General features: G+C 41.0%; 2 protein-coding genes and 1 non-coding gene across 3 annotated transcripts in view; 1 reads left to right on the top strand and 2 right to left on the bottom strand.

Moving 5' to 3' along the window:
* The window catches only part of LOC116694811 (myosin-14), an 8,105-nt gene extending 7,517 nt beyond the window's left edge, over window positions 1-588 (top strand). The window contains exon 7 of the mRNA XM_032524703.1: window positions 1-588. This exon is cut by the window's left edge and continues 540 nt beyond it. The gene's annotated coding sequence lies outside the window, so the exon portion shown is untranslated.
* eif4g2b (eukaryotic translation initiation factor 4, gamma 2b) overlaps window positions 356-15,100 on the bottom strand; it is a 51,497-nt gene continuing 36,752 nt past the window's right edge. The window contains exons 4-21 of the mRNA XM_032524702.1: window positions 13,990-14,115; window positions 13,119-13,221; window positions 12,844-12,975; window positions 12,390-12,456; window positions 12,148-12,299; window positions 11,877-11,987; window positions 10,529-10,711; window positions 9,783-9,924; window positions 8,960-9,123; window positions 8,693-8,806; window positions 7,818-7,946; window positions 7,320-7,424; window positions 6,283-6,498; window positions 5,267-5,525; window positions 3,988-4,192; window positions 3,253-3,461; window positions 2,431-2,552; window positions 356-1,917 (exon numbers count right to left, since the gene is read on the bottom strand). Of these exons, the coding sequence (XP_032380593.1) occupies window positions 1,852-1,917; window positions 2,431-2,552; window positions 3,253-3,461; window positions 3,988-4,192; window positions 5,267-5,525; window positions 6,283-6,498; window positions 7,320-7,424; window positions 7,818-7,946; window positions 8,693-8,806; window positions 8,960-9,123; window positions 9,783-9,924; window positions 10,529-10,711; window positions 11,877-11,987; window positions 12,148-12,299; window positions 12,390-12,456; window positions 12,844-12,975; window positions 13,119-13,221; window positions 13,990-14,115 (2,605 nt within the window). The 3' untranslated portion in view covers window positions 356-1,851. The remainder of the gene's footprint in view (window positions 1,918-2,430; window positions 2,553-3,252; window positions 3,462-3,987; window positions 4,193-5,266; window positions 5,526-6,282; window positions 6,499-7,319; window positions 7,425-7,817; window positions 7,947-8,692; window positions 8,807-8,959; window positions 9,124-9,782; window positions 9,925-10,528; window positions 10,712-11,876; window positions 11,988-12,147; window positions 12,300-12,389; window positions 12,457-12,843; window positions 12,976-13,118; window positions 13,222-13,989; window positions 14,116-15,100) is intronic.
* LOC116694844 (small nucleolar RNA SNORD97) lies at window positions 8,043-8,215 on the bottom strand. Its single transcript, XR_004333291.1, has one exon. It is a non-coding gene; the product is annotated as a small nucleolar RNA SNORD97 (small nucleolar RNA).

Below are 15,100 nucleotides of genomic sequence, written 5' to 3'. Positions count from 1 at the left end.
GCTTGGTTTGGTAACACACTAGGACTCGTACGTAATGCCAAAGGCATGTTTTTGTACCTTTTTCAACACTTTGTACATCACTTGTAAAATGTATCATCCAATCATACCTTGGTTTCTCACTTACCAGGGTGTGTGGTCAAGAACAGAAGGTCAATTCAATTTAAATAAACGCAATACACAAAAATGAGAAATGTTTTGAGATCTTCTCGGATAGATAGATCAGACAGACACTGTACTGTTGAGTAACAAGCAGAGGTTGTGGTTATCTCAAACGTGAATGTGTGTTACAGTGTGAAGGCTTTTGATGCAGAGTTCGAATATGTGAAGAAAAGCAGTGGAAATAAAAGTGAAGACTAGCTTTGGTGCTCATGTACTGGACTTTATTGACATTAAAGCGATAGGAGGTTCACAATAATTTGGAATACCTTACAATATGATCCGAATCCACTGTCTTATACATAAGCATGGCTTGTCAGCACAGTTGTCAAACTTATTTAGCAGTTGGACACATTTAAGTTTAAGATTAGTGGAGGGGGGGTTAATCTATGTTAACGGTTTTCTTTCACTTTGCCAATTCAAGACAAACATTTAAAATTAAATTCTTCCATTTTGCACACTGGAGCATTCGAAATAAAACGGGCCACTTTCACACGGTTACTCCAAATTCTGAGTGAGATGAAACTCTGAAAGGCCATCTTGTCGTTTTTAAAGAGGAAACTGAGCTGTTGAATGAATAAAAACAAGCTTTTCTTTTGTGAAATGTATTAGGAAAAGTCTGCTTTATTGTGCAATTAGGCCAGGACTAAATCAAAAACTTCAGCATTTGCTTGGGCTATAATAGGTTCTTCTTAGTAGATTTCATTATCCAAGCACAATAAACAAAAAAAAGCCCATCTTACTAAGAGGTAGAAATACAGGCAACTTTGAAACGTTACTGCGGTACACCAATGATTACAACTTCTTGAAATATTATAATATGAGGATCGTTGAATATTGCAACCACTCATCCAAGAAAGGGACAGATAACGAAAAAGGGAAATCACAAAGAAAGCAAGATGCTCATTATCAGCGACTACAAGAGCACTTTTATTTAATTAAAAAGCGGAAACGTGTTTTTTTTTTAGTAAGCATAGGTTGACTAAACACACATTAATTCATGTTGAAATGCTTTGCCAGCTTATGCTTGGCTCTCACTTTCTGAAACAAAATGCTGAAGGTCACATATTGTCTGTTTGACTAAATAGATCCCTCTGCAGCCTGTCTGGTGATTTGTAATCTCCCTTTATGTTTTGAAGGATATCATGAGTGCGATGGAAGGGAATCCATGACAAGACCTTTTGGTAATGGTCTTTAAACTAACATTAGCAAAGATGACCACTCATTCAATTTATTTAGGGAGAAATCCTACATGTTCTTATATAGCCGTTTCCTACTTGGGAAGTTCCGATCAGTAAAATTAAGTAGAAATGGAAAAAAACATCAAGTGAAAAAAAAAAAAAAGATACAAACTTTAAAAAGAAAAAAAGACAAAAAGAAAAAAAGACAAAAAAAAACAAAAAAACAGATGGTTGAGCCACTCCAGACTTTCATGAAGCTGATCAGGACACAAGATCCAAAATCAAACATCCATTAGGCAACAGATCAAATGCTTCTCAGCCCATCGTCACGGTGTGCGGGTGGTAACACATGAGGCCCTACAGGTACAAGCTTTCCGTTTATATTTGCCTAACAGAAGCAGCTAAGTGCCACGTGGAAGTGGTTAAATTAAGAATGGAGTTAAATAAAGTGAACAAAGGCGAGTGTACTAATAAGATAAGGTCGATCTACACCACAATGCTTCTTCTTGGTTTCTCAATCTGCCTCCTCCTCTGACTCCTCCTCCTCGGCTGTCTCCAGCCAGGTGAGCCACTGGTTGACCTGATGGAGGGAAAAAGTGAAAAGAAAAGAAAATTCCATCACATATACAGTATATCTGTCAGTCTTGTACAAAAAAGGTTGGTACATGATGTGTATACATAACAGAGGATATTCAGTCACAAAAATGAAGCAGTAATTTATTGCCACGAGAGAAGTTCCGTTCAGGACCGGAAATTAACCCCCGACTACCTGCCAAATGCGGGTCAGTTTTGCAATTGCTGGGTAACAGTGTCAATCTACCTGCCACATTGGCAGGTAGCCAATGGGAATTGAGGGATTCAGAAACGTAACTTTTGGCAGGGTAAGCAGTTGCTTATGGGCCCGGACCAATAAGACCACATCAATGGAAAACATTGATTGAGAGCCGGGGCCCCCATTGTATTTTCGGACACGGACATGTAAGCACGCAGTCTGGTAAAAAGTGACTGTGGCAGGTTAACTTCAGGCCTTGGTCCTGTTACTGCAAATGTTTGAGAAGAACAATTAAATCCCACTGTGATGGCATTACTGTACCTGGAATAAAGATTTTCCTTTTCCAGGGAATTCCTGGCTAATGTCTTCTTTCCATGCAAGGAAGGCTTCTTCTTCAATGATCTCCATGTCGTAGAAGTTGACAAAGTAGCGCAGCAGCATGCCTTAGTGGAAAGAAAAAGAAAGGCAATTAAAAGGTGCTCTAAGTGATGTCACATGTTTTTTTGGGCTACAACATTTGTTATCAAATACAGCAAACATCACCTCCCTATCTGCGAACTACCTGACCCCTGAAAACACCCCTGTAAAAAAAAAAAAAAAAACACGGCCATTCAGGTGGCTCTGTGGGAGGGGCGAGCAAGCCTTCGTTTTGCTTGGGAATACTTTGAACGTCAACGTTTTTTTTTTCTCCCTTTTTTAAAGTGCAATTAAATGAATATGATTAATCACGAGTCAACTAAGATAATTGTGTGATTAAATCATTTTACTGATTTACAGTCCTAAGGAATACATTTGTTTTTGGTCATTTTTAGGACTTCATTAGGCAGGAGAACTTGAGATGTGACATAGAAGAGGGAAGGGAAATGACATGAGCAGCAAAGGGCCGCAAATCGGAACCAAACCCTTGGTTGCTGCGGTTAAGACTGAACCTTCGTACATGGGGTGCACGCTCTACCAGGTGAGCTATCAAGGTGCCCCCATGAATACAAATTTGACCGAAAATTATGACCAACTTAATTACAGAACATGACAATTCCCGGTTGTCAGCGCTATCTGGTGGACAAACTATGTAGCACAGACTCAAAGCTAGCGGCTATATGGGTCTAGTTTTAGTGGATTGGCCAAGACTTGAGAGTACTGTACCTTTAGGGAAGGCGCTGCTGTTGCAGTGCACCTGCAAGGCGTAGAGAGCGCTGACCTGCAGCTCTGTGTGGTCGTGCAAGAACTTCTGCATGACGGGTTTGAAGGCCAGCAGCAGCTGTTTCTCCTGCTCCAGTTGCTCTTTGGATGGGGCGGCCAGCTGCTCGTCGGCCTCGCCCATGCACAGCTCCTGGGAGATGTACTGGAGGAAACTGGGACAAGAGCAGAAGACAGAGGCACATCGCTTTAAAGCTAGTCTTGCATTGCCAGACCTTCCTTTACCGTGCTGCGGAGGAGGGTCTATATAGTCCACAAAGCATTCCAGGATGGAAGAAAAATGTGCTCTGGTTTATCAGCAATTTGTTAAACCAATCGCTGAAAATTAGCCTCGAGAAGGAACTTGTTTTGGTGGGACATGCACGTTCAAAAGTTGTTTTAATCGTGACAACAGAAAACTCAGATTGGACAGATGGTCTAGCTAGCTGTCTGGATTTACCCTGCAAAGATCTGAGCAGCAGTTAACCATGGTCCTCATAAATCCACCGGAGTTTAGAAGCGGAAGGTAATGGACATCCATCCGCAGCGGGAATGCAAATTATGTACTGGTCAAAAAAAGCCTGAAACACAGACCCCTTTCACTGTTCTTGCACTTTAATGTTAAATTTATTAATTGACCAACTAAAACTGAGCCTCAATGTGCATAAAAATGAACTTGATTACAATCTGCTGTACATTTACCTGGTCATGAGGATGTTGACAAAGCCTTTGTCAGTGTGAAGCTTGGGTGAGATGTTGTCTTTAATCCACTTGTAGATGGACTGTGGAGAGGGGTCTGCCGTTATCTGTTTCAGCAGCTCCTTCTCCAGCTTCAGCAGCGGGAACAGGAAGCTCAGGCCCTTCCCCTCCAGGATCTCCAGCATGCGGTCCTTGTTCTGATCGATTTCTGCCAGGAAGAACAAGTCAGTTGTTCAGAAGCAGGGCTAAGTACCAAATTCAATACTGTTTCAGGGTTTCCACAGGGTCTTAAAAAACCCACAATTTCAAATTCAATACTGTACATTTGCTGAAGTATTGTGTCTTAAAATCATTTTAAACAGGTCTTAATTTTCCTATGTCAGTGTAACGCTACCTGTAATGCTCATTGAAATGCCACTGCAGCGCTTTAGAATGATTTCTTTTTTAATTCTGTGATGTTGTAATTCTGTTGCTAGTCCAAATATAATTTGCTGTATCGTGAGTACAAATGAAACCAACATGCAACTAATATTGCAGCCAATCTAGACTAGGAAATATCTAAGAAATGGGGTAATTGTTTCAGTCAATATTTCCGGACTCTGACATTTGACGTTGATGTTGTGATATATCTTCAATTTCATTCAAAATGGTCTTAAAAAGTCTTACATTTGACTTGGTGAAACCAGCAGAAACCCTGTTTTAGGCACCAATTTGCCTCCACAGTATCAAGCATTAAAAAATGCCTTGTCCTCAATACACAATACCTAAGGAGCAAATCCCATCAGTGTCAGTGAGCCAATAAGCATGCTTCTACCAAGACCTAACAATGCTTGTGATTGGCTGCCTAACGTTACACAGCGCACAGACACGCAGGTAAAGCTCTACGTTACACACAGACTGGGCTCAGGTAGCAGAAGATGAAATAAATGAATAAAAATAAAAGATTTGTGCTGTAAAAAAAAAAAAAAAAAAATTGTGGGGGGGTTGCGCAACCTTGCCCCTATTTTTAACTTTTTATTATTTTATTAATCCTTTATTTAACCAGGAAGTCCCATTGAGATTCAGAATCTCTTTTACAAGAGAGACCTGGCCAAGGTAGCAGCCAAATCACAACACAGCTATGGTTGTGTGATGTGTAAATCAATATTGCTTTTACTCATATTTTTCAAAAAAAGATGTGCATTAAAAAATACTGGTGCTAGCGGTCAAACAGTTAAGTGCTTGGACACCCTCACAAATAGTTGTGGATGTGTAAATCAATGTTAGCAGGAGCATTACGTACCTGGGAGCATCTTCTGCATGTTGACCTTGCTCTGCTGGAAGAGATCGGTGAGCCACTCGCGGTCCTTCAGCTTGGCCGTCTGTTGCAGGCAAAGCAGGAAGAGGGGGAAGTGTGTGCCGTTCTCCAGGGGGTGAGCCAGCTCCGCCACGCTCACCAGCTCTGCGATGATGGCCCGAGCCGCAAACTGGGCCAGGTAGGACTTCACCAGGGGCACGTCCAGCTCGATCTTGGGACACTGGTCCAGGACGTTGAGGAAAGCCTGCAGGAGAAGAAATGCCACAGAATTAATCATAATGTTACCAACTTCAAAATCAAGCTACAAGTTATGTACTTTTCTGAACTTACCAGACAATTTTTTTGTCTTTTCCCCACTTAGACATTATGTCCACATTACTGATGATTATTTATCTAAAATCTAAGTGTGAAGATATTTTGTTAAAGCACCAACTGTCAAACCTAGAATATTGCAGCAATATCAATATCGAGGTATTTGGTCAAGAATATTGTGATATCTGATTTATTCCCTATCGCCCAGTCCTAACTGTAACCAAGCACAATTAAGTCTCTTTGTAATTTATACAGTTTAAATAGTTAACTTAGAGCATGTGTCAGTCTAGTCTATATCGACGATATTTAATTTCCGCAATTATTCAAATGCCGCCGGAAATTCTGCCAGATGTCCCTCTTTTCAGGCTGGATGTCCGTCACCTTCCGCTTTCTTTGAGTTGGCCTTCTAAACTCTGGTCGATTTCTGAGGACTGTGGTTAACTGCTCCTTAGATCTTACAAGTTTTCTTTCCCGAGACTATTTATCAGAGGCACAGTCATTGAGTCCGGCACTTAGCACCGCCCAAGACGACTGGTTAAAAGGAATGCCATTAAACCAGAGCATGTTTTTCTCCTATCCTGGAATGTTGTGTCGACTAGCCAGACCCTCCTCCGCAGCGCTGTGGGTGAAAGTCTGGCAATGCGAGACTAGTTTGAATCCGATATAAAAGGAATGTTGGCTGTTTGTACCTGCATGAAGTTCTCTCCAGTGATGAGGCCCTCTGTGCGGAGCGTGTGGACCAGAGTGCTAGCGTGCTCCTTGTCCTCATCGGGACGGTCCAGGGAACACACGATGATCTTACTCAGCATCTCCGGCAGGAAGTGCTTGGGAGCCTTCATCTCCCTCACGCCGCTCACAGCCTCGGTCAAGTTCTTACTGTTCAAGTACTCAGTCACCATCGCCTCCTGAAGTGGAGATTAGAGCGCATAGAGATGAGCTGTGGCCAGTTGGAAAAGTGATACTTCTAAAAGATAAGCAGCCAATAAGTCTCTATCTTAATGATCTTAATAACTGTTGTCTTTACAGAAAAGACAAAAAGGAAAGACTTGAAATTAAATCTTATTTTAAAAGATATATTATTTAACTTTTTGGGCACATACTAGCTTCTTGAAGATGGTTTTGGGAAGGTTTGTTCAACATTTTTTTAAGTCCAAGGGCTCCTACGCACTTCCTGCGTGGCATGAGCATGGCGTTTTCTGTCTTTGTACACCAGAAACGTGTCTGACGAGGCACAGCTGCTGCTAGCCTTGACTGTAGACAAAATAGCGTGTTCTGCAACTTTATTTTGTCAATATTTGTTTTTGTACATTTGTTAGCACATATTTTGATATATATATTTTTTTATTTCAATTCCATTTCCTGAGATAATAAAGGCCATGTTTTTGTTTGATCAGAATCCAATTGAAATACAATTTTTTTTAAAAGGAGTTCGACAGAAAATGTTTTTTTTTTTATGTATTTGTGTCAAAATGACATTAACATCTTTACATATTCTATTTTGCCTGGAAGCGCTTACAACGCACATGCGTGGCACATTTTGAGACGTGCTTGCCACGCAGGCAGTGTGCAGGAGCCCTAACCACCTGGTGACATCAGTATGGAAATGTAGGTTGTGGCAATAGGCCTGCCTTCCTCTTGTGGCACTCCTTGCAGTCTTTTCTAGAAGATTCCATTATTTATATATTGCAGGAGTTCCTGAAAGATACAAAATTTTGTTTTTGCCTACCGTCATTTTAAGCAGTTCCTCCTTGGCAGGAGGTGGTTTCTTGTTGATCTTCTGAGGTTTCTCTTGGATGGGCGGAGGGTTGGTCTTCAGGCCAAGCTGTGGAGGCTGGGGAAAAAGGTCATGCTGTTATTACAGATATAGTTCCACCAAGAAACCATAACATTTGATGGGGATTGGGTTTGGCCAGGATTCTTTTTTCCTTTCATTGTTTTTGCTAACATATTATTTCCCCTCTACACTGTTCATTATGGCACAATGTGTTTCCCGGTGTGTGCTGGTTAGCGCATAAGTGGTGTGAAAATCTGTTCTGGTGTTTGAAATGGTGTACACACGAGTCCTAGCTGTGCATAGATTAAAAGTTTGTGATCAGTTTTATCTCAAAACATGTTTGTTGACACTTTTTTGGGTATACTTTCACTGTGTGTCTACTGTACTTTCAATGTTTATGACAGTTGAAAATAACCTGGTGGCAAACTGTGAGAAGGGGATGTCTTTTACCTGTCCCAGAGGGGGGGTTTGAGTACGTGGGGGCTGGGCGCTGGGAGGCATCATGGTGGGGATCTGGGGCTGGAGTTTGGGTACCTGGTTCTTGTTGAGGAGGAATGACTGAGCAGGCCGGAGGCTGATCTGGGGGACCAGAAACACATGAACACAAAACATAAATTAGTACTGGTTCTGCTCTTAAAACAAACAAATAGGTACATCTGCATATTAGCTATATCCATGCCCTCATATCTCATAATCGCAGTCAGTGGACCTGCTGCCAGTCTGAAGAGAAGAAGGAGTGGAGGAAGGATAAGAAAGATAGAGATCAAAGACAGAGTACACGGTAGAAGAAAGACTGGTAGCAGGTTGTGTTCCTCAGAATAACGCGTCTTTTTATAATCACTGGGCATGAAGACTTACTCAACCTGCAGGCAGGACAGTATGATACATAGGTTTTACCTTGAGCAGTATTTTAAAAGGGCACTATGCAGTTTTGGCCATTTCTTTGCCTTGTTCTTGCTATAGAGCTTTAGAATACCTATTTGGCAGCTCCTATGTTTACTAGCGTTTGACTCCTCGCTCGGTCAGTCTGCCGTTTCCTTCTCTGTTCCTGATTTTCTGCTCACAGGCTTTAGGGGGAAGTGAGACGACCACCAATCAACTCGGAAAAAAATCATAACCATGCCAATGACTCCGAAGCGGTTCAGTTAAGGCAAATTAAGCTAAAATTAAACTGCATAGTTTCCCTTTAACAACATAAGATTTGTTTTGCTGCGCCTTTCAAATTTATCAAAATTAACTACATATTGTTTAGTGCACCTCAGGACAAAACAAATGTATGCTTTTGTCCATATCCTGCATCACAGCTACGAAGTAGTTCCAGTTACCTCATCTGCATTGAGCTGTCCTTTCTTGCTGAATCGTGGAGGCATGTCCTTGGACGGGACCTGCTGCTGGGCCATGTGGTTCTGGTTCTGGTTGAGGAAATGCTGGTTCTGAACCTGTCAAAGGTCACATGGGCATAGTGGATAACCTTCATAGACTTTCACCTCAACTGAATTGTTTGAGAAACATCAATTACTGTTGCTGCATGAATAATAATAATAATAATAATTATAATAATAATAATAATAATAATCTTTTAGCAGGATTACCTGGTTGGACTTAACAAAAGACTTTGGCCCTGCATCAAACTGTGACTGTGGTTGAGGGACGATGTGGCCACTGTGGCCATTGAAGAGTGGGTTGGTGCGATGGCGCCCCATAGTGGGCGAGTACCTATCTTGAATGACCCCCGGGCCAGTTCCAATCCCACTGCCTGAGTAAATAAAGTATAGAGATGATGTCACCATGTTATACACGTGTGTGAGCGTTTGTATGTGTTCACTATAAAATGTTGAAAGATTAGTGTGTATGTTGATTTATATCTGCTCATCAGACACCGCCAACCAAGAGCCTGGGTCTGGCCGAGGTTTCTTCCTAAAAAGGAAGTTTTTCCTCGCCAGTGTCGCACAAGTAGCTTGCTCTTGGGGAAATTACTAGAATCGTTGTGACTTTTCAGACTGAGGAGGTCTAGACCACACTATAATTTATAAAGTGTTTTGAGATAACTTATGATTTGATACTACAATTAAAAATTGAATTAAATTTCAGTGGAGATTTTACACAGAAGAGTGGGTCCAAGCAGAAAACACATTGGGATTATTATATGAAATGACCACCCTAAAAAGGTGATCATAAAAATTCAAACTACTTTGGCAACAAACTATTTTGTATCACTTTTAGCTCATCATTTTGTGTACCAGAAGAACTTCAAAACGCATTACTCTGGAGGTAACTTAAATATTATAAACAGACGTATAATGCTTGTAAGAATAAAAGTCAGTCCAGTTGTAACATCAACAACATGAAAATGAATTAAAAAACATGACGAGATGTAGCTTCAAAGGCAGACACACAGAGGACCACAGCCTATACCTGGCATCTGCCCAAACATATCGGCCAATCCCCCGAGAGTCTCCCTGTCCAGTTTCATTCTGTTGGGCATGAAGGGGCTTTCCAGGAAGAAGTCCATCCTCATCCCCTGAGACATGGGTGCTGGGATGAAAACACCCAAATCCTACAGGAACACACAACACACAGCTAATGTCATTAAATTGTCCAATACCATTAACAATACATTTTTCAACCCAGAACATTAATTCAAGGGCATTCAAGTATTACTTCAATACTAAACTAGAGCCCGACCAATTAAGGATTTTTAAGGCTGATACCGATATGAATATTTTATTTAAAAATCCGATATATATTTTAAAAACAAATACAGAAATGCATTACAAAACAAACCGATTTCCCTAACATTAGTTATTTGTAGTTATTTATGAGGTCTCACATTAAACACAATTAAAAAAAAAAAAAAAAAAAAATCTGTGTTGCGAACAAGGATGTTGTAAATCGCCCTCCGGTGGACAAACTACGCAACGCTAACGCTCATAACATGGTTGACGGTCCATTTTAGTTTTTAAATGTTCATTTATCAGAATGAGCTGCTGTGCAGCAACTGCTTAACTGTAAGGGAGAAAGGGTTTTAATGTTACAGGTTCATTTATGGGGCCCGTTAACACAGGCATGTCTCAACCTTGGCTGTGGATGTTGGACATGAACTATTAATCATCCCAAAATGCGAGCATTCTGAACAAGGGGCATCATTTCACTGGACTTACTTTCACTGCCTCCTGACGGATCTGGTGAATCGTCTTTGGTCCGTTGTCAATGAAGGCCTTGCGGGGGACCCAGTTGTTTATGCGCAGTTCCACTGTGTCTTGCAGCAGGAAGCGGATCCTAGCAGGCAACTCCTTGTTGTTCATTAAGGATCGCATACGGCCAAAATACTGATCCATTAAAGACTGGAGAAAGGGTGGAAAGAGGAGAGTGAGGACTGGCAGACCTTGTACATACAGTATGGCAGCAGCATTCAGGTTAGCACTGGCTGTGAGCCAAGTGGAGCTTTAGGTGAGGCTGTGTGCAGCCAGACGGTGAGCTTAGCAAGGCCCCGGCATGACATTTGACCCAGACAGGACCACAAAAGGCACAAAAGAAAAGAGGACACCAGAGCAGATGTATAACAAAAAAAAACTAGCCAGTCAAATAAAACATTAAATGTCCGGTTTGCGCTTAGCGCCCTGATCACTTTATAGTAATTGTATGTACTTTTCTGAAGCTTTAAAGTGCCCATATTATGAAAAAAAACACTCTGGGATTTGGGTTGTTATTTGCCGTCTCTGGTGCTTCCACACGCAGACAAACTTGGAATAAAAAAATACAAATAAAAAACTATCCATGCGGTTTTGAGTGAGATGCAGAATTCTGAATGTCCTCTGCCTTCAGTCTCCGGGTGAGCTGTTCAAAATCTCCACGGCTTTCTACGTAACTAGCCGAGACGAGGTGGCTAACCGTAGCATGCTAGCGCAAGCATACTAGCTCATTCTCAATGGCAAAACACAGCTACAACACAGACTAGTTCACCATAATCTCCAAAAGTACTACTTCCATGTCCCTGTTCTGAAGGTATTCCACAAGCGTGCCCTCGTTTAGAAGAAGTCTCCCAGCTAATCCTGCCTTGTACTGAGCATGTGCAACTACCAACAAAGATAGTAAAGAAGTGAGATGTCTCACTCCATAGCTAAAACAAGTGAGATGTCTCACTCTGTAGCTAAAACAGAGGAACACACCGGGTGAAAAGAGGATCTGCAGCAACGTGTGGTTAAAATGTGGTGTTTTTTGAAAATGAAACCATGTAAACCTATTCTGGTACAACTTCAAAATATGATTATGAACCTGAAAATGAGCAGAATATGGCCGCTTTAAGATTTTACTTCTGCAATGCAAAAATCATAAGAAACTCGCTCAATGATAAAAAAGGCTATGAAAAATGTTTTTGCAAGTTTGTGGTCTCTGTTGTTGAATTTCACATATGCCAGGACCACAAAGTTATTCTCATCTGGAGAGGCCGTTCTGCTGTTCACAGCCTCTCCAGACGGTTCTGGTGCCATGAAAGGCCGGCGCGGTTACCTTTGCTTTCTCATGGTCGAGTCTCGGCCCCACGGTTCTCATTATCTGACAGAGGCACTCCAGATCCTCCCCCATATCCTTGAGCTGGACTCTCTTCTTCTTTTCCAGAAGCTTCAGAAAAAGATTGAGGAGAGAGAAGGCAGCGGGGTCATACAAGGTACTCTAGTTTTCATGAAGGTATGCAGCATTTGTTTTGATTCCAACTCTTGATGTGCAGACTTTAAAAAAGGGAGGGAACTTCAAAATAAAAATGATAAAAGAGTGCACGTACTGTTTTGATGCACTTATGAAGGATAGATTCGTGGATGAGGTCGAGTTTACCAAGTTCCCCGATGAATTTAATGTTGCCAAGCATCTTGCTCTTGGCAATGGAACGCTGCTCCTCCTCCTCAGAAGTAAGAGGGTTGTCATGTTTGTCATAGACTGAAGGGAGAGGAGAAACAGACATAAGCAGTCGACAGGCTATGATGAAATGGACTCAAAGATACTGTTCACACAATGACATGAACTCACTTTCAACATTTCTGGTGCGGTTTTCAAATTCATCTTGAAGTTTGGAAATCAGTAGTCTTCTGAAGGTCTAGAATAGCAAAATAGAACATCATCCATACGTTAGATGCAACTCATGGCGAAGCTTGTCAACAGAAGCATGTATGGAGCACGTATTGTGTCAGGACACAAATTTTACAGTGAGACAGCAGAGTTTTGCTTTCACTGCTGAAATGTTGTACATATGAATGACAAATGTGAAAAACTGAGTTGCAGGGGAAGTATTAAAAATGACAACAAAATAATCATTAAGTGAACACAATAGCTTTTATCAGGGGAAGAGTGGTATTTATTACGGCCTGCTCAGTTTAACAGAAATGGCATCGGTAATATAATAAAAAAGACGGAGGACAAATGTACTTAAGGCTTAAAAAAAATGTCTTTAATTGTGCAGCAAATGGTGAACAGCCACACTTACTGTGCTCTGCTTTTGGGATGTTTGGATCTCAGATGAAGGGCCATCAAAGTTTGGTGCGTCCTCTGCCAAGCGCAGACATAGCTGAGCATAGAGCGAGCTATACTTGGGCTCTTCTAGGGCTTTGTCTACAATCTAAACCACAGCGAGGGAGGAGAGAAGGGAGAAAGTCAGAGGGACCAGTCAGGGTGTATGGGTAGGAGTTGCCCTCAGGGCGGCCAAAAAAGTCATGAATACGTTTCCATTTAGCAAAGGGTTGAATAAAAATGTCTTCCTACCAGCAAGATGATTCCTTTAAGGACGAGTTTTGAATCTACGCCCACATTCAGGAGCTCAAGGCATAGCTTGTCAAACTTCTCAGGCGTGAGTTTGTTGAGTATGCTAGAGAAGAAATCAAGAGGGCAAGGGAGAGGCAGCAACATAAGGAAGTCAGTATGAGTATGCAAGATCTAGATTTCTAGATAAATCTCATTATCCATATTGGCACTCTCAATCTCTGCTTGGTTTTTTTTTCCAGAGAGCAGAGTGTGAGTTAATGTCAGACTAGTGATGCACAGATACTGATAGCAGGCAGATACTGACTACAAGCTGGATCAGGGTATCGGTACCAATGGGGCACATCTATTCAATTCTATATGTATATACACACTATTTAAAAGGGAACATTGCTTACAGATGTGCGTACGCACCGTTTTATAAATGAGACCCCTCCTGATCTTTACTTTGTGACTGAATAGCAAAAAGCACTTAGGGGAAGCTGAAATTTGATATCCAGACAGGAATTTTTTTTTAGGTCAACCTGACCTAAACCCTGTAACCTTTGTTCAAGACACTGTTCAAAAGTGTAAGATTATTCTTTGAACATTCATCGGCATTTTTCTTCAGAAAAATGCGTCTGGCCATCCTGAATTAAAACCACACAAACTGTTAAATCAGATGGGTTTTGTGAATTTACCAGGAATTGGACTCAACTCAACTGGTTTTAGTACCAACAATTTTTAAGAGACAAGTGAATGCAATTCTTCCACACCATTTCTGGGTTATTCTTGATAAAAGGTCATGGAGGACGTTGCAAAAACATATGCTTTTGGTCGGTGAGGAAGGATCATCAACTCTTCAAGTATGCACACAAGCTTGATTGAACCTTACCCCCTCACTTTCCTGAAGATTGCATCGTGTCGCTCTTTTTCATTACTGGAGTTGACATCTCGTCTAGTGCTTCGTGAAGGAACCCATCTCTGAACGCTTTGCCCTGGGGTTTTCCCCAGGAACTCGCTGTACACACACGGGGGAGAGAGAGGGGGAGGGGAGAGAGAGAAGAAAAAAAAAAAATGCAGAATATGGTGATACCATGGCTGGTACATAAAAATACACTGCACTTGAAATACAGTTCTTGCTCTAGCACAAAACCCTTTAACTCTAGCACTGCCTGGATTTTTGGGGATACTATAACCGCCAAGTCCAACGCCCAGGGGCTTCTGTATCCTGTCGTTGTAGCTGATGGGTCATCTCTATAAATCTGAGTTGACTAGAGATTGACATACTTTATGCAGTATTTGTCACACACACACACGCACAAGCACGCGCAAGTGTTAATGAAATGTTTTGTCTGAGGTTTTTATTGTGTATTCATTCCATGCTTAAGCCTTAAACATACTTGTTAAAGTCACCTTCTCTCACAGTGATCTTCCATGTCAGACTCATTCATGTTTACAGGTGGAGAATTACCTTCTTAGAACATGAAACATGAGGTTGTCAGATGTAATGTGACGAAATGGATGAAGTCTATCGGTATATATGGGTTTTGCCTAGTTATTTTATGCGTGTCTTATTAGATCATGTGTGTACACACACAACATTTTTTTTTTCTTTTTGGACAGTTTTAGTTTGTTTTTTATATATCGGCAGGCCGATATTACGCATTTCCCGAACTAACGGTGTCGGCATTTATCATGGTCGATAAATGATTCTGATAAATAAATATTTAAAAAAATAAAAATAAAAACCATTTTCACTCTACAACGTCCCTGTTGGCAACACAGATGTTTTTTTGTTAATGTGTTTTTCTTCAAGGACTTTAAGTTTCATATCTTAAGTCTGTAATTTATGTATTTATTTATATATAGGCCAATATATTAGAATATCAGATTTTTAAATAACCAAATATTTTTATCGTATCGGCCTTAAAAATCCTTTATTGGGCAGGCTCTAATTAGGGCATTTTATTTTTGTAAGCAAACTAAATGGTTACAAAAAAAAA

The sequence above is a fragment of the Etheostoma spectabile genome, chromosome 8, assembly GCF_008692095.1.
Source record: "Etheostoma spectabile isolate EspeVRDwgs_2016 chromosome 8, UIUC_Espe_1.0, whole genome shotgun sequence".
NCBI classification, from domain to species: domain Eukaryota; kingdom Metazoa; phylum Chordata; class Actinopteri; order Perciformes; family Percidae; genus Etheostoma; species Etheostoma spectabile.
This window is presented reverse-complemented; position numbering and strand designations above follow the sequence as displayed.